This window comes from Megalobrama amblycephala, linkage group LG5 (genome assembly GCF_018812025.1).
Source record: "Megalobrama amblycephala isolate DHTTF-2021 linkage group LG5, ASM1881202v1, whole genome shotgun sequence".
NCBI lineage: Eukaryota > Metazoa > Chordata > Actinopteri > Cypriniformes > Xenocyprididae > Megalobrama > Megalobrama amblycephala.
The window spans coordinates 5,247,956-5,275,392 of record NC_063048.1 but is presented as its reverse complement, the minus strand read 5'-3'; the positions used below and the strand labels follow the sequence as shown (position 1 = coordinate 5,275,392).

Below are 27,437 nucleotides of genomic sequence, written 5' to 3'. Positions count from 1 at the left end.
TCTCTATGACAAAAAATGACAGAGTATTTTAAGTCTGTTTTGCTGCAATGTGAAAAAAAACCTGCAAAACGCGCCGGCGCGTTTTTAGACCTCAGAGTGTTAAAACCTTGTTGGGTTCATCTGAGGGTTCCCCTGAAGCTATTATTCGTGCGGTAGGTGATTTGCTGGCTAGGATTGAAAAACCACCAGGTGAAGGTAGCAGTTATCGTCGTCTCAGAATCTTCTCTGGAGCCATACCTACGCCGGCTGGGGAGGAGTCTTTAGAGAATTGGCTTGAGCAGGCTCATCTGATGGTGGAGGAGAGTGACTGCTCAACCAAAGAAAAAAGACGACGTATAATGGAGAGTTTAAGGGGACCAGCTTTGGCTGTGGTTAAAGCTGTGCGTACTGCAGAGACTGGGATTTCGCCCAAAAAGTGTTTAGAGGCAATTGAGAGTGCATTTGGTCCCGCTGAATCTGGCGAAGAGTTGTATTTTGCATTTCGCTTGATGCAACAACATCCAGGGGAAAAATTATCTGATTTTCTTAGGCGACTGGAGCATTCTCTGAACAAAGTAGTACAGCGAGGTGGATTGCCCACGAGTGGGGTAGATCGAGCCAGAGTAGAGCAACTTCTCCGTGGTGCTGTCGCTTCTGATATGATGCTAGTCCATCTCAAACTAAGAGATAGGAAAGAACACCCTCCTACATTTTTAGAGTTACTGAGAGAAATTCGTACTGAAGAGGAATATGAAGCCGCCAGGGTTAAATTGAACTCATCAGTGAACAAAATCCATGCTAGAATTGATCAAGACAGTCAGCAGCATGAGGTTCAAGCTCTAAAAAAAGAGGTCAAAGAGTTAAAAGCTTTGTTTGCAGCTATGACTACCACTCAGCAGCAACTTGCTGTAACTGGGACAGGGGAGCCAACCCCAAAACCTGTCAGTTCAGGGGGGAGTTTGGATCCTGAAGTGGTAAGTCTTAAAAAACAAGTGAGAAGGCTGCAGCAAAAAGCCACAGTCCGAGGTTTAAGTACTCCAGCGACTGCATTACCAGTGGAAGCGTCTCGAGCAGGTAGTACAATGGTAAAGTACCCCAAGCTTGCCAACAGTTCTGAGGAGTTTTATTGCTATCGATGCGGTGAGAATGGACACTTCTCTTCTAAATGTAAAAGTCCTGAAAATTTGAGCAAAGTCATACAGAAACTAATACAATCTCTTCGGAGGGCAAAACGGAGAGACTCAACTTCAGGAGATGTTGACCTGGGGACGGCTAACTGTTCTGTAAAAAGGAGTGTTGTAGAAGTGCGGGGAGATAGACTGATTCCCAAAGGATTAATAGGCCCAACTTCTGTGGTACCGTTGAGGGTTAACGGACATTCATGTGATGCATTACTGGACAGTGGCTCACAGGTGACCATAATATTTGAAGATTGGTACAGACGCTATCTGTCTGATCTCAAAATCCATCCAGTGACTGGATTAGCCATTTGGGGGTTAAGTGAATCCAATTATCCCTATTTGGGTTATGTAATGGTAGATCTGGAGTTTCCAGAAAAACTCACTGGAACTAATGATACCATTTCAGTCTTAGCCCTAATTTGCCCAGGACCATCTAGCCCCGATCAGACTCCGGTTATCTTGGGTACAAATGCAAATTTTTTCAAGCGGCTGGCCCAGCTGTGTAAGGACAGGGCAGGGGTAGACCTTGCTCAGACATTGGGCATTGCTGTAGATACAGCAGCAGAGAACCTGTTGCTAAATACAGCCAAGCCTATCTCTGGGTGTACTACTGCTGAAGATCATCTGGGTAGTGTCATCTGGTCGGGCCCGGGTTCTCTGAATTTACCGGCTGACGGAGACTGTTGTGCCATATGTAGTGTGGAGTTAGCTGTGCCATTGGAAAGTGAGGTTTTGATGGTGGAGGCGTCACCATCCGTGACACTGCCCGTAGGGGTATTACTGCAACCGATGGTGATCCCTAGTAATGGAGTAGAGATAAACAATTTCCCAGTGTTGATACATAACGAATCCAAGAGAAGCACAGTAATTCCGGCGGGAACAGTTGTGGGACATTTGTATCCAATTGATCCGGTGAAGCCAATAGCGAAAGCTGAGCAGGTTACTGAACCGTTTGACCCCAATCTCATTAATTTTGGTGATTCTCCCATCCCCGAGATTTGGAAGGATAGGCTTCGACAGAAGTTATCACAGCGAGCACGAGTATTTTCCTTGCATGAGTGGGATGTTGGCTTAGCCAAAGGTGTAGAACATCATATTAGGATGTCGGACTCAAGGCCTTTCCGGGAGCGGTCGAGAAGGCTAGCTCCGGCAGATATTGATGATGTGCGGAAGCATTTGCAGGACCTTCTGAAAGCTGGAATCATAAAAGAATCCCGAAGCCCATATGCTTCCCCCATAGTAATAGCTCGCAAAAAGAACGGGAGTGTCAGAATGTGTATCGATTATCGCACTTTGAATAGTCGAACAGTTCCAGACCAATATACCACTCCACGTATTGATGACGCTTTGGACTGTTTAGCTGGGAGTCAATGGTTTTCAGTTCTAGATCTCAGAAGCGGTTACTATCAAATTGCTATGGCCCCAGAGGATAAAGAGAAAACTGCTTTTGTATGTCCCCTGGGGTTTTATCAATTTGAGAGGATGCCTCAGGGTGTCACCGGGGCCCCGGCAACCTTCCAAAGATTGATGGAGAAAGCAGTGGGAGATATGAACCTTCTTCAGGTTTTGGTCTATCTTGATGATCTCATCGTCTTTGGAAGGTCTTTGGAAGAGCATGAGGAGCGGCTCTTTAGGGTTTTAGACAGGCTGGAGGAGGTTGGGTTGAAAGTCTCATTAGACAAATGTCAGTTTTGTCAAGCCAAAGTGAGATATGTTGGGCATATTGTGTCTGCGGAGGGCATTGCCACTGACCCGGACAAGGTTAGTGCTGTCATAAACTGGCCTCAGCCTGTAGACCTGAAGTCGTTGAGATCCTTTTTAGGGTTCTGCGGGTATTATCGCAGGTTTATTGCAGATTATGCGAGAATTGTTAAACCCCTGACAGAGCTCACTAAGGGATACGCCCCCACACAGCGGAAAAAGAAAGCAGAGGCACATAAATCCAATACTTACTTGAAGGAGTCCGAACCTTTTGATGACCGGTGGACCCCATCTTGCACTGAGGCATTTCATCAAATTATTCTGTGTCTGACTACCGCACCCGTCCTGGCTTTCGCTGATCCGAGTAAACCCTATGTGTTGCATGTCGATGCTAGCTTAGGTGGGTTGGGAGCTGTTTTGTATCAAGAGCATCCCTCTGGGCTGCGTCCTGTGGCATTTGCTAGTCGGAAGCTGAGCAAATCTGAACAGAAGTATCCCATCCACCAGCTAGAGTTTCTGGCACTGAAGTGGGCTATCGTGGATAAGTTTCACGATTATCTGTATGGGGCTAAATTTACAGTCCGTACTGATAATAATCCCCTCACCTACGTGCTTACCACCGCAAAGTTAAATGCTGCGGGACATCGCTGGTTGGCTTCCCTAGCCACGTATGATTTTGATGTGCAGTATCGACCCGGGAGAACCAATGTTGACGCTGATTTATTGTCTCGCAGAGGAGTTGAGAGCCAGGAAGCTGAACCTTGGAGAGGCATATCTGAAATGGGTGTCAGATCAATATGCCAGAGGGTTGGTGCAGTCGTTTCCTCTGATGGTTCGCCTAGATATGTTGAACAATTGGGAGCCTCCCCAGAATGCATTCCTAAAGTGTTTGCATTTCCTACTCACCTGAGTTGCAATTCTATGGAGCAGAAGTCACGTGCTGAGTTGATCCATGCACAGAAGAATGATGCTACCTTAGGTTCTGTAATTTCTGCATTGGAAGATGGAAAATGGCCTGTGGAAGTAGAAGGAAAGTCAGAGTTAGGGCTGATGAAGCGAGAGGGAGGACGGTTAGTCATGAAGGAGGGACTACTTTATAGAAGTAATAAAACATCTTCTGGTAAAGAAACTTGGCAATTGGTGTTGCCATCGAAATTCAGAGAGACTGTGCTGAGATCATTACATGATGATATGGGCCATTTAGGGGTGGAACGCACCAGTGACCTGTTGAGGAATCGGTTCTTCTGGCCTAAGATGGCTCAAGAGGTTGAGCAGTATATCAAGAATTGTGGACAGTGTGTTACATACAAAACTCCTTGCAAGAAGTCTGCTCCGTTACATCAAATTGTCAGTAATGGACCTCTAGATCTTGTATGTATTGATTTCTTGTCGATGGAGCCTGACTCCAAGGGGATCAGTAATGTACTAGTGGTTACTGATCATTTTACTAGATACGCACAGGCCTTTCCGTCCAAAAATCAAACCGCTCTCACTGTTGCCAAAATTCTAGTGGACAAATATTTTGTTCACTATGGTTTGCCAGCTAGGATTCATTCAGACCAGGGGCGGGATTTCGAAAGCAAACTGATTAAAGAGCTCCTGAGTCTTTTGGGTATACGGAAATCTCGCACCACTCCCTATCACCCTCAGGGTGACCCCCAACCTGAGCGTTTTAATCGCACCCTACTTTCTATGCTGGGGACACTGGGACAGGAGAAAAGACGGCAATGGAGTCAACATGTAGGTCATGTAGTACACGCTTATAATAGCACCAAGTCTGACGCTACAGGATTTTCTCCTTATTACCTAATGTTCGGGAGGGAAGCGAGATTGCCTGTTGATTTGTGTTTTCCCATTTCCTCTGATGGGCAAGAGGAGAGACAGCATGCACAGTATGTGAAAAAACTGAAACGTGATTTGCAGGAAGCCTATCAGCTGGCATCGAACGCAGCTGATAAAGTGCACCAACGTAATAAAAAGGCTTACAATAGTAAGGTGAAGTTTCAGAACCTAGACGTTGGTGATCGAGTGTTGCTCCGAAATCTTGGGTTGAGGGGTAAGCACAAACTCCAGAGCCGCTGGAGTCCTATACCCCATGTTGTTGTAGGGAAAATGCCTCACTTACCTGTTTATAAGGTGAAACCGGAACAGGGCCAGGGAGGAGTGAGGTCTCTCCATCGTGATAACCTCTTACCCATTGGCCAATGGGTAAGGATGCCAGAGAGCACAGTTGATGTTGAGACGCTAAAAGGGGTGAAAACACGGTCACAATTAGAAGAAAGACACAAGAGAACACAAAGGCGAGCAGAATCCTTACCTGAGTTGTCAGAGTCTTCTTCTGAGTCAGAGAGTGAAAGACCAGACCGCCATTTTGGGGCCTGCATTGATCATTTATTGCAGAACAGGGTGTCACGAGAAAGATCTTTTACCTTAAGTCCAGCAGAGCTGGATGATCAAAGCCTAGATGATAATGATTCAAGTGTGGAAGAAGATCAGATCTCTTTAGATTGTCCTGATGAGGAAACAGGGGACAGTAGTTTTGAAGCAATGTCAGAAAGGGAGGAAGCTGATCATGTTATCATTCATGAGGAAAGACAAAGATCAAAAGAAAAACCAGCAGTGTGCCCTACCCCAAGAGCTAGTAATAAAAGGAGGATAAAACCTGTAATTAAACTAACATATGATGAGCCAGGTAAAGCTAAAGATCTCCCGATAACTATAGTGCATAGAGGAATCGTAATTAAGGTTGGTTAGAGGTGATTCCGAGAGAATGAGATAGTTCATCCTCTTCTAGTTTGTTCGTCTAGTTTGTTCCTATTCTAAGTTAAATGTCTGATGAGGACATCTAGACAATTAAAAAGGGGGAGGGTGTAACCCAATAGGAAAATGTGGTTTAAATTTCCTTTGTTGTTCATTTCTTTATTCATGGTTTATTTATTATGATGGTATTATATGTTAAAACCTTCAATTATTAAGTGTAAATGTGTTTAGTTTGTTTTATTTTTATTTCTTACCTTATGTGTGGCCAATCAGATGTCCAGGGCAGAGGTGAAGGGGAGGAGCTAGAGGAGAGAAGGGAGAAGGGGTATGAGAAAGAATGTGACAGCGTGAGCTGGCGATCGGTATATTAAACAAATAGATTTGTGTGTTGTTATTATAGATTAGTGGTTTTCAAAACGAAAGCTGAGTAACTAATTTATAATTTGAAAGGAGAGAGGGGACTTTAAAACAAAGTTTCTACAATTTCTCCCTATTTTGAGTTCACGTGGACAACGCAGCTCGGGCGTTCTGATCAGATACTCTGTTAGCATGATCTAACCCAGTGCATGCGCAAGGCAGAGTGTTGCGCAGAGACTAAATCTATTTACCAACGAACGAGGACAGCGCGAGGAACTCGTGAGGAAATCGGACAGTGCTCGGAGTTACTTAGCAACACTCGGAGTTCCGCTGGCGGCGAGGGATTCCCCTGATCGTTGTCATCGAGTCATCGATTGTCTGCACGAGTGAGGAAACCTGTTTAACTGGATCGAAGCCACTATTTCACTATCATCGTTCTGATTCCTGAATGTCATTGCTCTCCTCATCATCTACCGGAACGGCGGTTGATTGGTTTGAGTCACCTGGAGGTACAGTTTGTTAATTCATTTTTTCCCCCCTCTCTGAACGGAACGGATCTTCATTTATGGGCCCCAACGAGGTTGAAATGGTTATAAAGACTATGGGTTTCGCTATTATTTGAAGGGTTTAATACCTGCATTTGTGAAAATGTAGTGTTTATTTTCTACAGTGCTTGTGTGAACAGAAACACATTTTTTGTATTTTCTTTTATTTAAGTTTTAATACATCCTATTTTGATCTACTAAATTTTCTGAGTGATTTACTTTGATTCTTTTGAATAGAGGTGAATAACGTAATTCATTCATTATTATATTTATTAGTTGCAGTTGATTAAAATAGCATTACTTTAGTTATACTTTAATAGAAGTTAGGAAACCTGAGGAGAATACATTTAACAGTAAATAATTTATTTGACGAACTCAGGGCGCTGTCTCTTTCACAGAGTCAACAAAGCGCTACACTAACGAATTACACTAAAGGTTGGAATTGAATGTGTTCCTTACAACTTGTCAAATAAACCTTGACATGCAGCCAGGAGTCGTGTTTCTTGACATTTATATGTGCCTGATTTCGACGGCGGGGAAATACATAAAGCAAATCTGCCTGTGAATGCTTTATATAACTCCAATATCGGTAGGTCTAAATCCGCGTAATCACTTATATCAATGTTATATCGTCATATTGTCCAGCCTTAAAACATATAGTTTTATAGTATAGTTTTTGTCAGTGTTGTTTATTTAAAAACACCCAATTATGCAGAATATAAGATGGCAAATGTTTAATTGATGAGTTGTCAACATAATATATAACAATACAATATATACGGTATGATTTTACCTCAAAATCCAACAATTTGACACAAAATGATAACTGCAAATCCATGTTTCTCTGCTGGAGTCGAGTTGTTTCTGTGAATTTCAGTGATCATCCATTTGCTTATTTTTCTGTTGCTTTCTGCAGTTTTTAAATATATACCTCAGGTTTTGTGTCAAAGCTATTTGTACAGTCAATCAAAAAGCTCTTTCCTGTTTTGGAAGTGTTTTGTGCGTTTTTCGCAACATTGACGCTGAAAACAAATATTGCTGCTCAGTCTTTTGCCACTCAGTGGGCGTGACCGCAGTCGTAACGGTCGACGGTGACGTCACGTGCATACCCTCTATAGACCTCTTTGGAGCAGACGTCACAATTACGTCACTTGCAGCTGCGCGCGCATAGTGGTTGCAGAAAAATAGCGGTAGCAATTGGAGGAAAATGTGCAAAATCCACAGAATAAGAGAAAAACGTTTTGTTGTGCCTCTGGATGTTGGAATTGGAATGCAAAAATATATAGTCTTCATTTTTAAAGAAAACCATCATTGAAAACGTCCTTTGAAGCTAAACAGAGACGTTTCACAGACTGGACTGATGACACCTGCAAGGATTAGTCTACTAAAGCAGGAATTTGATGTAAACAGTAAGTCTACATAATATTCACATATGCAGTTCAGAGGACATACATACATAGCAGTTACAGCATGAAATAATATTTAAACCTGTAACAATTTACATAGATAACTTTTAAACATAGTCTATAAAATTTTTATTTCACAATTCTGACTTTTTTTCTTGCATTTGTGTGTTTATGACTGCCAGTTCGACCATTATAACTCGCAATTGTGAGTTTATTTCACAATTCTGAGGGGAAAAAAGTCAGAATTGTGGGATAAATTGCAATTCAGAAAAGACAGGATAACGAGTATATCTCACAATTCTGTTTTTCTTTGTAAGAAATGTGAGATATAAACTCAGGTTTGCGAGAAATAAAAGTCAGACTTGTGAGATATAAACTTGAAATTAACTTTTTTTTATTCTTTTATTTCATGGCTTCCATAGACTGCTACTGCTCAACTGTCATTTTCTGCAACCAGGTAGGCTCCGCACATAAAAAACGTCATCGCTATTTGCAAACACCAAATTGGTCTATTGGAACTGTACTTCGACGGTTGATGATGATGTAGAGCAAGAACACAAGGACGCAAGATCGCTGAAGAACACATATTGAGAACAGCCTATAAAAAAATAACAGATAGACGACATACCTTCACTCTATTACATTGTAGTAACTGAAGCCGCCAGTGTGTCAATATAGCGCTGACATCTTGAGTCTCGAGTCTGCGCATAGTGAAGTTGGAGCCCAAGGCTGTTTCTCAATTCCAAGAACGCAGAGAACGGACTTGCGTTCTCGTGGAGTCCGGTCTTGCCAGGTGACCTTGAAAGAACGAACTCGGAAGGACGCGAGGACACAGAACGCATCATTTGAGAATTGAGATGTGCTGCGAACTTGTTGCTCAACTGACCGTCCCAGCATCTTATAAGTGGCTAATGCACAATAAATACAACATAACATCACAAACAATTGTCATAACCTATTAAAAAATTTTTTTCACATTATTATAGACATATAGACATTGTTTTCATATCATTTTATATCTTTTTATTTCACCGCGTGTATTTATGAAAATGAGTAGACTTTGTGTTACATGCTTTTAAGATTATTTTTTTATATTCCAATAAAAATACTGCAGGCTTTCTTCAGGTTATCACTTTATTAAAATTAAGCAAAACAAACGGTTTACTTTCACGAGCCGTCACGTATTTGCGAGCTTGAAGCGTGAATCTCATAAGTGAGAAGGAGAACTTTAAAGCTTACAGGCTTCCGTATGTCGACTGCCCGCAGCGTCTTCTGGGATTTTTAACGGAATGAAGGATTTCATGAAGGATGAAGGCCCCCATGATCCTTTGCACAGGGAAGTTGTTTGGCATCACAGAATGGGTACAGGAGGCTTGGAGTTTGATTTTACCTTTAAATGTATGTATAGTATTTTTCTATTTATATTTATACGAGTTAGATTTGGTATATTATTATGGTCAAAACGACATTGTACTTCAACAAAAATACTTTACAGCTCCCTTTATCAGTCCATTCAAATGTTTAAAATTCACAGAAACAATATACAATATGGTGCAATAAACCAAAAATAAATAAATAAGTAAACTAACATTAGACAAAAGGTGCAGCTTGCACAATCTTTGTTTTTGGGGGGTCAGCCAGTGTACAAAATGTGCGACAAAGGTGCTTCCTTGATTGTCTCGTTAAGATGACGCAGAAGTGTGTTCCAAAAAAGATTTTTTTTGACCCCTACACCCTTCACCCCTTTGAAGCTCTCACTCCGGAGGGTAAACCCTTTAAAAGGGATTAGGGCATAGGGATGAGCCCTACCAAATAGAACGCAGGGAGAAACATACCTTGACATAGGACATCGTATTATTTCATTCGTACCGAATAGAATGATTAGATGAACATTTTATGGTCCTATGCCTTCCACAGATGATATATATTTCTAAAAATACATTTAGACCATTTAACATAGTGATTGCTCTCAGGATGTGAGGAGACTTTCAACTAGTATACCAAAAAAATGTTTCTGTAGAGAATCACCTATTGCACCTTTAAATTAAGCTCCTGTCTTTGTATCCTTTCGTGATTTGTGAGATACCGCATTTAACGACTTGATGTGGTGGTCATGACAGGAAATACAGGTTAATACTACTCTACGTTCAAAACCAATTTTCTGGTGCTTGTTTTGCCCCATAGACTGATTGTAAGAAATCATGATTTTTGTTTGTTTTATCTGAGTTAGTCGCAGTTTATCTTCAGTGGCATGGATGTTACATGTTTATTTTGTATTGAACCTGGAACATTTCTTTACCCTGCTGAAAAAACAGATAAAAACTGCTCAAAATCTGTTGGTCTGTCAAGACTGTCCTAGTGGTTTTAGAGGTGTTTTGGCCACTTGTCAGGCTGGGAGATCATATAACTAGCTAAACCAGTTGAGCACCAGGCTTGCCTGGTTACAAGTAAACCACATTAAAAGCTGATTTAAGGTTTTAGTTGTTGCTGTTGGATTTTTTCTTTTCTTTTCCCCAGCAGGATAAAGATTAATATTAATTAATGTTAAATATATAACTTGAATGATGCTGTAGTTGGTAGCATATTTATATGACATAAATAACTTGGCCTGGTTACAACCGAACATCTGCTGAGTTCCAACAACTGGATACAATATGAGAAGCTTAAGATAATATTTCATGAAAACCAAATGGTCACCCTCTATCAAACTGTCAAATACGTGTGAAAAAAGCTGTCGCTCCATCTGATTTCCAGCACATGTGATGTCTGTATGTCAGGTTTAGCTGGCAGCAGTATAATATTGCTTCAGTATTAAACAAGCATGGAGATCAGATTGGAACACAGGCCGAAACAGGAGAGGTTTTCCTCTGGTAGCTCAGGGCCGCTCGGCCTCATGGGTTTTAATTACCCTACGTCCTGTTGAAAAAGCCCTTTCACCATCTTAGAGCCGTCCAACACATTTTTCACTGCAAATTTAAACCATCTGCATTTATGTCTGCAGTCTTTATTTGGGCAGTGGGGCAAAGAGCCGGTCAAACATGCGCTTTGCTTCTTCCTTGATTGCTTCAGTAAGTTTTGCACCTTTCTGGGAGAAATGTCCTGCAGTCACGAAGTAGTGCATGAAGGCCAGTTTAACTCACTCACACCCCACACATCAATGCACCAAACACGCAATCATCTGTCTTCAGATGGAAATCCATCTCCAACATGCTTTTTTTCCCCCTCCGAAACAATTTTCTCTGTGAGGAAAACATCATATGTGTCAACCTGTTTTTTTCCAAATTTATTTTTGTTAATTTTTATGACTTGCTGTTTACACTAGACTTGCATTGAAGGAGTGACTAGAATATGGGCTTATTTTTACTTGGTCACTTCATTCATTTTGATTGACATTATCACATTATGACGTCATAGTGTGACAAAAAATCCACCTCTGCAGAAGAAAATCAACACCTACTTCTGCATCATTGCCTCTTTAGCCCCCCCAACCGATTAGTGCATGTCATGTAAATGCAGAAAAACAGTCTTTTGCATTGCCTTCCTTGTGATCCTAACATTAAGAAAGCTTGGATGAACTCTATTTTTAATGAAATTCTGGATTTGTTTTTAAACAAGACACAGTTCGACGCAGGCTTTTCAGACAGACTGAAATAAAAGTTAATGCAGTGATGACTATATTGGATCCGACAGCAATAAGTGTGAGTAACAATGTTTTTGTCACTATTGCTTTGTCTGTTACAGATCGTTTGATGACTATCTATACTGTGGGGTCACAGTCAAAATGTGGAATTATTCAATAGTAGTGTCCGGTTTTCCTTCTTTTTTGTCATTAGCCGATCACATGCCTGTTTAAAGTATCCTGTCTGTTGAAAAGGGAGTTTGACTGAGCAAAGATCAAAAAATTAACTTCTCCACAATGTTGTCTGCCATTTAAATGCACAAGCCCTTACATTTGAATGGATTCTGATTGGCTTTTGTGTTTTATTGTTCAACAGCTGGGGAAAAAAAATCGTTCTGAAAGTGATCCCAGTGATTTTGTTCCCCTACATCATTATCGCACAGAGCACAGAGCTCTGGGAGCAAAGTGAGCTAAACCCGAAAAAGGGCTCAAGGGTGAAAGCCTGAGCAAAATCTTTTGCTGTCTGGGCTCAGCTCTGGAGCAATGGAGGCCACAACAGGATGAAATTCCACAGGAGGGGCCTGCAACACTCGACCCCGCGACTTGATAATAATCAAGGAGCTTATGGCTGAGAGATTGCTCTAAGCTCGACCAGATAAAGCTACTACCAAAGGTCTAGAGAGCGGAGACTTTAGCATAGTGCTTTCTACTCTCTTGGAAGTCTAACAACGTTCAAGGATAACCACCGGGGAGGCTTTCTACAAAAGTCTACAACACCTGGCTATCTGTCTGTGCCTAACACCACTAGGGAACTAAAGCTCAGCATAGCGCTTTTACTCTAAGATCAAGAGGAGCCCCAGCTCGACCTAAACAAATTAAGGACGCTGTAAAGCCTGCTACTCACATTAATAGCCTAATGCAGAAGGCGAACCCTGGCTGGGGACAGCTCTCACAATGAGAGGAGGCATACTAGGATCACTAGCTGCCAGTCCTAAGCTGGAGAGGCTTACCTAGGAGTAGCCTACTCCAAGCCATGGCATGCAAGGAGGAGGAAAATCTACAGCATAACTGTCTCTGTCTAAAAGACACTCCTAAAGTACTAACCTAGGCCAGATATAGGGACAGCCCTAAAAGAAGGGCCGACACACATGCACTCATGACCTCCCTGGAGCTCAATGGAGTGGAGACTTCACCCTAACAACTCTAAAGAAAGGAGGCCGGCTCACAACACATGGTAGCTTCGAATAGAGACCCTCAAATGAGAGGAAGCTAGCTCACTCACCACAGGGTAATGTCAAGGCGGCCCAGTGTCAGCCCAGAGAGGGCCGACACCCACAGTCATGATCTATCTGGGGCTCAGAGGAGCGGAGGCTTTAGCATATCGCCTTTTACTCTCTCCCAGTTAAACGCCCCAATACATAAGTATATACCCGATTCCAAAAAAGTTGGGACACTGTACAAATTGTGAATAAAAAAGGAATGCAATAATTTACAAATCTCATAAACTTATATTTTATTCACAATAGAATATAGATAACATATCAAATGTTGAAAGTGAGACATTTTGGAATGTCATGACAAATATTGGCTCATTTTGGAAAATGAAAAAAAGTTGGGACAGGTAGCAATAAGAAGCCGGAAAAGTTAAATGTACATATAAGGAACAGCTGGAGGACCAATTTGCAACTTATTAGGTCAATTGGCAACATGATTGAAGCCATATCTAAACATGATCCAGAAGTGCAGGCATTTTCTCTGGGCCAAGGCTCATTTAAAATGGACTGTGGCAAAGTGGAAAACTGTTCTGTGGTCAGACAAATCAAAATTTGAAGTTCTTTTTGGAAACTGGGACGCCATATCATCCGGACTAAAGAGGACAAGGACAACCCAAGTTGTTATCAGCACTCAGTTCAGAAGCCTGCATCTCTGATGGTATGGGGTTGCATGAGTGCATGTGGCATGGGCAGCTTAAACATCTGGAAAGGCACCATCAATGCTGAAAGGTATATCCAAGTTCTAGAACAACATATGCTCCCATCCAGACGTCGTCTCTTTCAGGGAAGACCTTGCATTTCCAACATGACAATGCCAGACCACATACTGCATCACTTACAACATCATGGCTGCGTAGAAGAAGGATCCGAGTAATGAAATGGCCAGCCTGCAGTCCAGATCTTTCACCCATAGAAAACATTTGGCGCATCATAAAGAGGAAGATGCGACAAAGAAGACCTAAGACAGTTGAGCAACTAGAAGCCTGTATTAGACAAGAATGGGACAACATTCCTATTCCTAAACTTGAGCAACTTGTCTCCTCAGTCCCCAGACGTTTGCAGACTGTTAAAAAAAGAAGAGAGGATGCCACACAGTGGTAAACATGGCCTTGTCCCAACTTTTTTGAGATGTGCTGATGCCATGAAATTTAAAATCAGCTTATTTTCCCCTTAAATCTATGTTGTATTCTGAATAAAATATTGAAATTTGAAACTTCCACATCATTGCATTCTGTTTTATTCACAATTTTTACAGTGTCCCAACTTTTTGGAATTGGGTTTATATATATATATATATATATATATATAATATAAATATATATATATATATATTATAATCTAACACATAATAAAGAGCGAATCTGCTGCCGCGTATGTCCTTGCATATACGAGCAAGACCAGAGCTTTCAAAATATGCATAAAATACATGATGTAAACAGATGCGGAACAAAAAACGATTCTTCCAAGCAAACAGTTTCCTCAAAAACTGAACGCGCGCTCCTCACCCAAACATACAACACATGATGTTTTATAAACGTAGTTCAGGAGCAACAAGTCAAATAAGATACCCAATCATTTCATCATCTTAATCATTACGTCATCTCAACCAGCTGTCAACAATCTGTAATCAACGTATCTACCCAATCGGCATGAGTTCAGGCCTGTATATAATCACAGTCAAACTCACCCAAGGATCCTCGACAGTTTCCAGCATTTGGTCCCGCCCTAAGTTCCTAACATGTCTGAAGTCGCGGCCGATGAAGAATCTTTCATCCTCGAGGAATCTTTGCCACAATCCTCTGGCCTTAAGAACAATTTTTCTCCAATCCAACGGCATTATTTCGGAGGGCGTCAGCCCAAACAAACGGGTCCCTGCATGCCAAAACGCTGAGGCCTGTCACCACGTCCGAATCATCCGCGATATCCTTCTGTGTATTCCCTACTCTGGCCCATTCAATCATTACTGTCATAGAATAATGACAATAAGGCAGCCGAGCACCAAGCTCGAGTCTCGGGCAATGCCGCCTCTTCCCGCGACGGAACGGGCCTTCTTCCAGCGCCAGGCCGCCGCAGCAGGCCTTCAGTAAACCCGGAGCCGCGCCGCAGATCCAGTTCCCAGCCGGCTCACACTCTCCACTCCATCGGCTCAACCCCGCAAGAAGCACAGTTTAAATCCTTCTCGTCTTCTTTCCTGAATTTTCAGTCATTCCATCTGGATCAATGTTGATCGGGGGATTGTTTCTGTGACTTGCCGTTATAAATTACTGTGCCGCTTCCTTAAACACGCAAACAGTGGCTCATATATCACGTTCAGTTCGCACGCTGAATCACTATGAAACTCGGAACTTATTGTCATCGCTGTTCTGCGATTTATCAACAAATCGCTTGGAAACTTAAAGTAATAGTATGCATTTCTGTAACTTCAACCCACAGCTTCACTATTGAGACGAGGCACAGACTGGTAGGACAAATTCTTAAAAATTGTTCTTTTGCTGATGCATTTAAATAAATTTTACCGTTCCTATTCATCTGTATGTTCATCTATATTTAGAACTAGCAGAAATCTGTAAGTAACGTAACGAACCATAGACAAATAACCAGTGAATAAACTGTTATGTTGTATGTTCCTATGCAGTTTGATAAAGCATGGAATTTGATTTGAGCAATTTGAGTACCAGGTCTGGATAAGTATTGGGAAATAGAACTAAAAAGTAAACAAATAAATTTAATAAAAAAAAAAAAATCATTCAAGCAGCGTGTTCATGGTAAATTTAATGCTTGTTGAACACAATTGAATAAATCCAAGTTGCACATTTTTATTATGCAAAGCTCTCTTTTTACAAGCTAGTCTCTTTGATCTTTACTAAATGAAGGTGCACGTGACTCAAACCAGCAACAGTTAAAAGAACAAACGATCATCTAAATCAGTCTGTAGCCTACTTTTGCTGTTTGATGATTGTTCAACATCAATCAATTACAGTACAAACTGTAAACGACAGTATGGTATCAAACAGTCGTGCCAGAGGTGAATATATGCAGGTTATAAAGCATTTTAGGCTTATTAATAAAAATTAATAATCGACTTCTCAGCCTTGCACAGTTTTGCTGAACTCAAACAGAATTTATGGGCTTTAACTTAAATACAGTTAATTTCTAGGCCTCACCACATAAGGAAAAATAGGATATTTTTTTATTTGTTTCCATCTTCATAGATGGTCCAAACTGTTCTAAACAGGAACTGCTATCTTTGCTCAGCTATCTTCATGATGCGCATAATCCCGCAGGTCGCTTTTTAATCTCCTCTCTCTTGCTTCATCGATTCATGCACTAGAAGACAGGCGTCAGGCCGCAGTGAGCCTGGGCTGGGCCCCAGATTCCCCACTCTCCTCCTCCCTCCGCCTAGCCACACACCGCAGTTTCCCAGGTGCCACACCACATACAGCTCTCTTCGCCCTCTTGGCGAATGCCTTCCCTCCTAGCGTGAGGATGCCTCCGCTAGCAGAGCAAGCTCCGCTGTTTCATCCATTTCATCCCACCGTCTCTTACCCTATCCATTGTCTGTGGCCTGTAGATGTTAGCGTGAGGATGCCTCCGCTAATAGCGCAGGCCCGGTCATCAGTCGCAAAACTCTCTTTTTGTCTTTGGTCTACAGCTCAACCACGGACCTTAGCGTGAGGCTGCCTCCGCTAGCGGCGCAGGCCCAGATGCCATATTTTACTCCCCAGTTTCCCTCTTTTCTACACTTCTTGTTCCTCCCCAGGCTCCAGGGACTGACCCAAGCGTGAGGTTGCCTCCGCTAGCGGCGCAGGCCCAGAGGCCTTATTGGACTCCCAGCTTCCCTCTTTTCTACACTTCTTGTTCCTCCCCAGGCTCCAGGGACTGACCCAAGCGTGAGGTTGCCTCCGCTAGCGGCGCAGGCCCAGAGGCCTTATTGGACTCCCAGCTTCCCTCTTTTCTACACTTCTTGTTCCTCCCTAGGTTCCAGGGGCCAGCCCGAGCACGAGGCTGCCTCTGCAAGCGGCCTTGGTCCCAGCCATTCCTCCAGCCTGCCTTTCCTGATTTTCTCTTCTCAACATTACTTTATTTATATCATGTAAACAGCATTAAGAACCTCCAAGCTCCCAGCAGACCACTTTTCCCAGCAGACCACTTTTCCAGTAATTCGTTCCCCATAGGAGTAACAACCACAGCTGCTCAATAAGGCCTTTCCCAGCATCAGATTCAAACACTTGGTCACTGGTCATAAGAAGCTTTTAAGAACTACATCAAACTGTTTCCACATTAAAGAAGCCTAACAAACGCTTATCAGCTAGGTTTTCAGCTCCAGCTCATATTCTCACACATACCCACAAGCCGTATCAAACTCAACTAATACCATCATTCCAATAAAATGGGAATGATCTCATTGCCAGTGCAGCGATGTCGCCTCGGCTCCCGCAGGAGCTCAATTCTTCTGGCACTTCTCTCCACTGCCACAGCAGTGATGTCCCCTCGGCTCCCGCAGATCATTTCTTCTGGCTAATTTCTCCACTGCCGCAGCAGTGATGTCACCTCGGCTCCCACAGGGGCTCAGTTTCTCTGGCTTTTTCTCTCCACTGCCGCAGCAGTGATGTCACTTCGGCTCCACAGATCAGTTCTTCTAGCTAATTTCTCCACTGCCGCAGCAGTGATGTTGCCTCGGCTCCCGCAGATCAGTTCTTCTGGCTAATTTCTCCACTGCCGCAGCAGTGATGTCACCCCCGTTCCCACAGGAGCCCAGCTCTGCCCAAACTCGCCCTCATCCAATGTTGCAAGAAATCTCCCGGTCTTCAAACTAACCCTCTAAACAGATGATTCAAACCACCAGTCAAATCAGTCAAACTTCAATCTGACACCATGAGTATTGAGCTCCCATAAGAACCTCAGAAACAGTATACATTTTCTATTCTCGTTCAACTATGGCTGGGCTTATCCGTCCGATCGCTGCGAGTATTGAACTCCCGTCGGACTGCGCGAAAGCCCTCCCAGTTGAAAATAGCTAAACATTTTGCGTTTATGCCATCAGGGGCTTACCCGTCCATTCGCAGCGAGTATTGAACTCCCGTCGGACGTCGCTAGAGCGCTTACCAATCTAAAATAATTAAACGTTTACCTCACTGCCAGCAGGGGCTTACCCGTCCGATTGCAGTGAGTATTGAACTCCCGCCGGACGCCATGAGAGCCTCCCAATCCAAAATAACTAACGCTAACCTCACTGCCAGCGGGGGCTTACCCGTCCCGTACCAATTACTTTACCTGATTTATTTGTAAGTGTGAACTCGTGAAATGATGTTTTATAAACGTAGTTCAGGAGGAACAAGTCAAATAAGATACCCAATCATTTCATCATCTTAATCATTACGTCATCTCAACCAGCTGTCAACAATCTGTAATCAACGTATCTACCCAATCGGCATGAGTTCAGGCCTGTATATAATCACAGTCAAACTCACCCAAGGATCCTCGACAGTTTCCAGAATCCCTCCACCACCCCGTCTCCTCACACTCTCTGGATTACTTCATATAATCTAAAAGGAGGGGGGGGGTACTCTGTGTTCGGGCCGATTACCGAGCTCGGAGCCCTCTCCCCGGACAGCATGCCAAATACGTTTACCAATTAATTTACCTGACTTATTTGTAAGTGTGAACTCGTGAAACAAGTAATGTGTGTGATTAACTCTCTGAGGTCTGAAAACGCGCCGGCGCGTTTTGCAGGATTTTTTTCACATTGCAGCAAAACAGACTTAAAATACTCTGTCATTTCTTGTCATAGAGACATAAGTAATATATAAATTGAAACTATAGAATGTCTTCTTTTATTTGTGTACACTCAGAGTAAAAACACAATGTTGTGCTTTTTTGTAAAATAAAGAAAACTAACATGATGTGTGATCTCTCCCTCTGAACGAAGTCCAATCTGATAGTTCTCAGAAAATGAACTGTAACTTATAAATACTAATGACAAAAAAAATTACACTTATGTCTAAAGAAACGTTGAAATGTCAGGTTTTAAATCATGTAAGTCAAATCAAAAATAAACATTCTGTGTTTATGTAATCTGTATGAAAAGAGAGCCATGTCAGAAGTCTGTGATTCAGCTCATTATCGGCTAATGCGGCCACGCCCACGGAGCCAGCTCTATTCAGAGGCAAATTCAGAGGCAATACATGCATACATCGTCTCAATCGTGTATTTATTGTCTTGAAAAGTGTTTATTTGGATGGTAAAGCCATGGTTAGCGATCTCTAGAAGACATGCCGTTAGTTCCTAGTTCCTTTTCTTCTTTATATGAATTTGTGGCCTAAAGGTGTACAGAGAGCGCCCTCCGGCTGCAAGTATGAATTAAAAACACCATTCCTGAAATGTCCTCTTCTTCTTTAGAATAATTTGTGGACTAAATGTGCACAGAGAGCGCCCTCCGGCTGCAAGTATGAATTAAAAACACAGTATCCAGCACTCATAGTGATGACAATAAATATTACTTCTCAGTATAGAAAATTGACATAAATATATAAGAATCCATCAATATTTCTCCAAATGTGCATGCTTTTAAGCTAAAAGCCTATATGAAATGCCACAGAGGTAACATAATTGTTCAGACACTTTGCATCACAGAAATAAATTATATTTTAAAAAAATATAATAGAATACAATTATTTTAAATTGTAATAATATTTCACAGTATTGCTGTTTATGAGCTGAGACATGATTACAGAGGGTTTTTTTCACAGCCTACCTGACTGAAAGACCTCATTAATATGCAAGTCATTTCAGTCCATTATTATGCAATTATTTTGTCTTCTCAGGTGTAAATGGCCCATTATTCATGCAGATTCACGCCTCCACGCATACTGTGTTTCTTGACAAAAAGTGTCTTACAAAATTTAAATCTCTCTATTGTTTATATGAAGGAGCAGTCAGCATTATTTTTACATAATTCTGAAGCAAAAACTCTAGTCTACAACCTCCAATAACCAGAAGTCTTGTGAACACAGATTTAATATACTTTTTTTGGCCTTATTTCAGTGACTTAAGTTTTTTGTTTTTTCAATAACCACGCATAAACATTATTCCTTCAGAAACACAAACATGTACATACATGTTCCTCACATATTATTGTAGCCTAGTTTGTGCTGAATACAGTGTAATGACACTTTTGTCATTTATATGTTTATGAACAACTGAAAAAAGCACTAATGTCAGGGCATGTCAAAACTTCTCCAAGCCCCAAATCAGCCTCAGACTCCAGAGGGTTAAGTGTCAAAAACTTTGAACCAAATGTAATCACTCTAATACAAAAGAGCACAGACTGCCGATATTGAGGATGCAAAAGACAAAGCATCCTCAAACAGCACAACACTCTCATCAGCTGCTGAAGTAAAATAAACTAAATAAACATACGAAATAAACACATACAAACACTTCAGTCGAACTTCTTCTGTGCGCATCAAGCACAAAAGATTGTCCCTCTTCCCACAGGAAGAGAGACAAACGAGAGTGGAGCTTCCTCAGAGGGAAAAGCTCTCACAAGAACATGTAAAGAACTCTCAAGTACTGAACATGCATTTTCTAACAAAGGACGCACAAGTCATCAAAGCATCAAATATCTAAGACACAGATGTACACACCGCTTGAAACGTCTGTTTAAAAAATCCATTCTTACCTAGAACAGCACTTGAACAGCATTTAGACAAAACAGTCCCTGAAGACGAAAAGAGGTTGACTTGTTCTTTTGGCACCCCTTATGTGCGTTCGGGTCACACTAGTAGTGATGTCATAGGCAGTTGCCGGCCAATACGATTGGTATGATTTGATAGCGTTTCAGACACCGGTTTCCGCGGAGGCATTCCCCATAGCGCTAGATGCAGTGCGAGTTCCCTTTCGAAAGGGAATCAGTGTATTCACATCTCCTGTCAGTGGTCATAATGTTATGCCTGATCGTGTATATTAATTATTTATAATTTAGAGCTGTTGGGATTAATTTCCTGGGTAACAGCATACTTCTGTCATTCGGTTGTGTGTGTTTATGTCATATTCATAAATATAGGAATGAAGATCAGGCTATGCTATATTCAGTGGAAGGTGTCGTAGTAGCTCAAAGCTACAACAACTGAACCTTGAACCAAAGACATTGCAAGATAAAAGAGAAAACAACAGTACCCACATAATAAAACACAAAGCAACATTGTTTGCATAGCATCACATTAAATAACCTAGACAAGTTATAACTATTTTGCCTTATCTGATAAAAACAGCACTAGGGATTGTAAAGTTTACATATGTGGCCTGAAAAACCAGATGCATTTAAAGCAGAGTTGCTTCTTGTATTTGCATTTCATTACAAATGCATTTACACTTGGTCTAGGTCTAGATAGGTGTCTGATCTGTAAAATGCATGAAGTGTACATGTAAATACCACCATTGAGAGTTTTGGGTGGGCTCTGCCTTGGACCAGTAAGCAACCGCACAGCAATGTGCTGACAACCACTCAGAACAAACACCTCTGCAACTGTATTACAAAGCCCTGGCAGATGCTCTAGCATCACATAGTTTATTCCTCACATGTTCTTCAGGAAATACTGTATAAAAAAATCTAATTTCTAAAATTATTTTACAGTGTTTACAATAACTGGAGTATGTTTTATTTTGAGAGAAGCTGTGGAAACTGTGTTTGGTTGGAAGCAAAAATGATATCATTACAGTCCTGGAAGAATCACATTATATTTCCTAAAACCAGCAATTACGTAAAAAAAAAAAAAAAGAAAAAAAAAAAAAAAAAAAGAGTCTTTTCCTGAATGCTTCTACCTTTCTTGAAGGGTGTCAAAGCAGCAGTATACGCCGGCCTCATTACTCACTTCCCACCTGATTTAACTTACACTGAAGTGGCTATTGCATTTTCATAGCTCAAAACCCAAAGGTAATCTAAAGCAGAGCCCACTCCATGGACACTGCCAACGCACCACGCAAGAGGCATGCAATTCCTCCACAACTCAGCTCGGATCACCAACATCAGAGGATTTCAGGGCAGTAAAGTCAAGGCAACCTGTAGTTCACTCAGACCGTTTTATCAAAACAAGCGTTTGCTTGAGTCTTATAATTATAGGTTAACGCACAGAGTTGGATTCAAGCATCGCTGCGCAGTAATATCCTTTGAGATCTTGTTGGATTTGTGACTGTGGATCGGTTGTGCATCAGTGACATCGCCTGGGTTCTAAATGATACCAAATGTTGAAGTTTGCCCCTATTTCAAACAGCAGGGTAATTGTGGGTATGCATCAGTCAGATCTTGATTTAGACTTCAATGCTGTCTGTCTGCACCTCATGAAGAGATCCAAGAGGTTTCACATTTTATGGTGGAAAATTAAAAGTCTTCATGCTGAGAGTGTATGAAACGGCATTTGGTATTGTTTGCTTTGGTAGAAATATTTTTTTTCTCCATCGCCAACTTGCCTCTGGGATTTTGGGATACGAAATTGCTGCATACCCACTCTTCTATCTACTTAAAGTTTCCATCTAGCTTTATATATATATATATATATATATATATATATATATATATATATATATATATATATATATATATATATATACGTTATGCTTTCATGTGTTCCCCATCTGTTCATCTCAGTGTTGATCTGCATCCCAATATAATTTATTTTTGTCAGTGGAAAGCTTAAAGGCATGGTTCATCCCAAAATTAAAATTCCGTCAACATTTACTTAGTTTCATGTTTAGCCAAACCTGTATAATTTTCTTTTTTCCAGTAATGCAAAAAGAGATATTTTGAAAAATGTTCAAGCCTCTGTTTTCTGTATCAGAGTTAACTAACACTAAACCCATTTAAAATGTTAATTGAAATAAAATAAATGTTAACTGAAATAAAATAAAATATATATTTAATTTTTTTTTTTATTTCAACTAGTTGCCCAGGCAAAAATTTCCATTTTCATTTAGTTTAACTAAAACTTAAATAAAAATGAATAAAAACTGTATGTAAAAAAACTAAACAAAAACTAATAATAAAAATGTCTAAAACTTTAAAATTAAAAAGAAAATAGAAAAATATTTTTTAATAAAAAATATAATGACAAAAAAATAATACTCTTATGTGTAACAAAAGCATATAGTGAACAACAAGACAAAAAGCTCAATAACAGTAGTTTATAAAATTTGTGTGCTTTGTGTGTAAGGAATCAGAAGACTTGAAATAAAGGTCAAAAATACTGTTATGCTGCATTTTATGTCCTTTTTGGAGCTTGACATCCCCATTTCACTAAATACTTTTGTTGTTTATGGAAAAGCGGCAAAAAAGAAAGAAAATCAATTTGGATTTGGATTAACATGCGAATAAGTACATCATGACATTATTTTTATTTTTATGTGAACTGCTATGCTAATTTGATATGTGAAACCAAACATTCCATCAAAATGCTTACGATATCAACTTAACACCTTCTTTTGCAGTCGGTGTAAACAGCTGCTACCTACTCGCAGTAAGTCACCGTATCGCTCTGCAGAGCGTGGAATGACCCTTCTGCGGTCTTAATATGAGCCATCCTGCTCTGAGCACAGGGTTCCAGTGGTGTCAGGCCCTGCTGCATGCTGGGAAGATTGAGAGGGTGAGAGTGATGAGGTGGAACAATGTCACTCACACACGTGTGTTTGTTTAGGATTTGGCACTCGGCAGCTTCCAGAGAAGGTGTCAGAATGGAGCCTCACTTCTGTTTCACACGTCCTTTTTCTGAAACTAGAGTGCATGTCATGCAGGGCTTGAGAATAATGATGAAAGCATTGCTGCATTTTCTTACATTCAGTGTTGTCATAATATCAAACTTTAGTCACTACCAATGCCAGTAAAATTTCATTAATCTAACCAGTATGACCACGATAATGATAATGTGATAAGGACCGTGTTTATGTTTACAGTCAAACCAAAAATTATTCAGACGTTTTTGATATTTTTGTTACATTTTTATTGCCTGGCAAGTCCAGAATGATATATCTTCTACAAGATATATCAGTCTGGTCAGTCCGCCCTCCGTTGCGATTCGAGTCAACTCCAAACCGTACCGTGCAATCAGATTCGTTTATTTCAGTGACGCAAACAGTGTGGTGAAAGTCCCTTCAATATCAGTTGGCAATAACACCACGTATTCTCAAATTCTTACCGCAACAACGACACAAGTCATTAATGGCGCTCTCTCTAGCACTAGCCATGTTAAACTACTCTCCGTGCTTGCCAAAAAACTATTGTGCTTGCCCGGGGCCATTTATTTACTTTTCGCTGTTGACTCTCTTGTCGCTTTGCTAACGTCATATCCGCCCTTCTCTGATTGGTTTACTCCGCTTCCTGTTTGCTCGGATTTGCTCCACCCTAGAAATCGAATTGATTCAATGGCGACCAGACTCATCCGCTGGTAGACAGCTGTGAGGCTGGATTTTACAGGCAAACATTTTTACTAGAGGGGATTGCAAAATAAAGTAAACTGTGACATATTATACCCAAAAATTCTTCATACAGTGGACTACCAGTAAAATTGTTAAAAATTTGGAACCAAAAATTATTCAGACACTTTGACCTGACCATGTTTTGCTTAAGTGTATGGAAGAGGATTAGGGCCAAGCAATAAAAAAATAAATAAAACCATTTTGAGATTAAAGTTGTTAAATTTCGAGAAAAAACTTGTTAAATTTCAAGAAAAAAGTCTAAATAAAATGTTGAGAATAAACTCATTAAATTACGAGAAAAAAGTCGTTAAATTACGAGAACAAATTTGTTAAATTATGAGAAAAATGTCATTCAATTTCGAGAAAAAAGTCGAGATAAAATGTTGAGAATAAACTCATTAAATTATGAGAAAAAAGTCGTTAAATTACGAGAACAAATTCGTTAAATTACGACTTTTTTTCTCGTAATTTAATGACTTTATTTAATGAGTTTATTCTCAACATTTTATCTCGACTTTTTTCTCGTAATTTAATGACTTTTTTTCTCATAATTTAATGAGTTTATTCTCAACATTTTATCTTGAATTTTTTCTCGAAATTTAACGACATTTTTCTCATAATTTAACGAATTTGTTCTCGTAATTTTACGACTTTTCTCTCGTAATGTAATGACTTTATTCTCAACATTTTATCTCGACTTTTTTCTCGAAATTTAACAAGTTTTTTCTCGAAATTTAACAACTTTAATCTCGAGATGGTTTTATTTTTTTATTATTGCTTGGCCCTAATCCTCTGAGATCTTGTCATATTTTATTACCATTTTTTTAAAACTATAGTCAATAAAATGTAATATTTTACATACTTTAATTTTTATTATTTTAATAATATTTTATGCTATAATTTTACATGTACACTATGTAAAGTTTGCAGAGTTATGTTAGTTTTGTCCTAGCCGCTGCTTTATAAACTGACTAGAGTTCAAATTGAGATATTAGACTTTTGTTTTCTGACTTGAGAGCAATAATTAAGATATTAAATCTAATTTGTCTAATTTCACATCTCACCACAATCCATAAACTTCATCAAAAGTTTACTTCATTCTCCAAACGATTGATTTAGAAACCACCATAGAGACTGTGATTAGAGACATCCATAACCAGACAGATTAAGATTTATGCTTGCGCATCAGAAAATTGCTTTTTCATGGTTTCTAAGGGCTGTCGTCCACCGTCTCTGACTCATAGCAGTATTTATGGAGAGTGAATGACTGAGCTTTGGCTCCTTGCACTCATATCTCCTCTTCACCTCCTCTATCCATCCTTGCCTGTCCTTAGCTAAAGGGAATCCCAAGTTTACCAAGGTGTACGGTTTTCATCAAAATACCATATTTACTACAGGGTGGCCACCAAGAACACCCTTGCAACTGCATATCAACTTTTTTTTATTTTTCCCTTTTTCATGATTGCATACTATTGTGCACATGTTCTTTTTAGTGAAATATTTGGGAAATTGTGATGCTGCAACATGTTTAATGTTTATGTTGTGTTTTGTTGCGGCCCCAGTGTCATCTGATGTTTAAACATGGTTTTAACTGGAAGTTGGAAGGAAGATTATCCACAGGAGGGCAGTGTTTCTTAAAATTTGCCCATGGCTCGGCACAAGCATGACCTTGAAGCAGGACTGGGAATGAGTTGATGCTGCATTTAAGGTCTTACATTCATTTACAAAGGTTTACACACACACACACACACACATATTAGTGCTGTCAATGAATTAAAAATATTAATTAATCACACATTTTTCTATAATTAATGGCGATTAATCACACATTAAAGTTTTTAATATAGTTTTATATTGTAATCATTTCACATTTAATCTCCAAATTAATGTAGAAACAACATGAAGACAGTATATTTTAATTATATAATCTTTCTAGGTAGGAAATATCCAGAATCAAAGCAGTTATCAAACACTTTACAGTCTTCACTGCATAATTTAAATTAAAATATAGACAAAAGTTATTCAGTTAAGAACAGTTAATGAGTTTCTATTTATTTTGTTCTTTGATTAACATTAATGGCAGACTGAAGCAGGTTTATTAGGCTGCTGTCACTTTAGGACCTGCTGCACATGACGCGGATCTGCATCCTATTTTCTCACAATTCTTTGTGTTCATTTAAGAGTTTATTTAACTCATTTAAGACTGTGCTTACGAGGATACTCCACAAAACGGTCATTTTGGCAACATTTTGTGTGTTTTTGTCCGTTCAAGTGCGAAAGAGAATTCAGTGTGTTCAGTGTTAGTAGGTAGCACAATTCAACAGTGGGTAAATAATGCTACCTGCATCAATTTCATGTGGTTTGAGGCTTTATTAATATGAACGTTCTTACTTGTACCTACCCCTACCCTAACCCTATCTTTAAAACCGTTAAAACCGTTATAATATATATATATATATATATATATATATATATATATATATATATATATATATATATATATATATATATATATAGCCTTGGTGAGCAGGCGAAACTTCTTTTAAAAACATATAGTGGTTATATATATATAAGGTATAAGATGTATGTTAATCATTCAACTCAATTGACCCTTCGCAAAGACCCGCCCCCCTTAGTTACTGTTGCTTTGTCCGACAAGCCATGGCGCTGTCATGTCACACAGAGTGAAAAATACATCACAGAGCAAAGAAGACACTGACAACACGTCGACAGACAAAACACAGTAGGTTACTTATGATATTAAACAAATTCCCATCTTTCAAATTGTGTAATTTTTTAAAGAAATTCAAACAATAAAACGTGAATACTAATTACTAGTTAATTTATAGCATCAAATAAACATGAATGAACATGAGAAGGATTGTTGTTTCAAATGCGGAAAGACGTCAGTACACACCATTTTTCAAGTTCAAGTCCACCGAGGTTAATTTTCTAACTCCTGACTGCTTTGTCGGAGAAAACGGCAGATTCGACGTTATGATTGGTTAGATCGCTTGTCAATCAAACTCCCGGTGAAAGGTTAAATTGTGTATGACTGCATTTTGCATGTTCCTCTGACAAATTCAGTTTGAGTTAGAGTTATGCTTAACAATGTGCTTGTTTGACAGCATTGTTGATCATGGACAAAA

The 27,437-nt window shown here is 40.1% G+C and overlaps 1 protein-coding gene across 1 annotated transcript; it reads left to right on the top strand.

Annotated features, from left to right (window-relative positions):
- On the top strand, positions 1 to 26,163 carry LOC125268308. Its single transcript, XM_048190391.1, has 2 exons — positions 1 to 6,487; positions 25,851 to 26,163. The coding sequence occupies exon 1, from the start codon at positions 291 to 293 to the stop codon at positions 5,613 to 5,615; it is 5,325 nt and encodes a 1,774-aa protein (XP_048046348.1). The 5' UTR covers positions 1 to 290; the 3' UTR covers positions 5,616 to 6,487; positions 25,851 to 26,163.
- Positions 26,164 to 27,437: the final 1,274 nt, after the last annotated feature.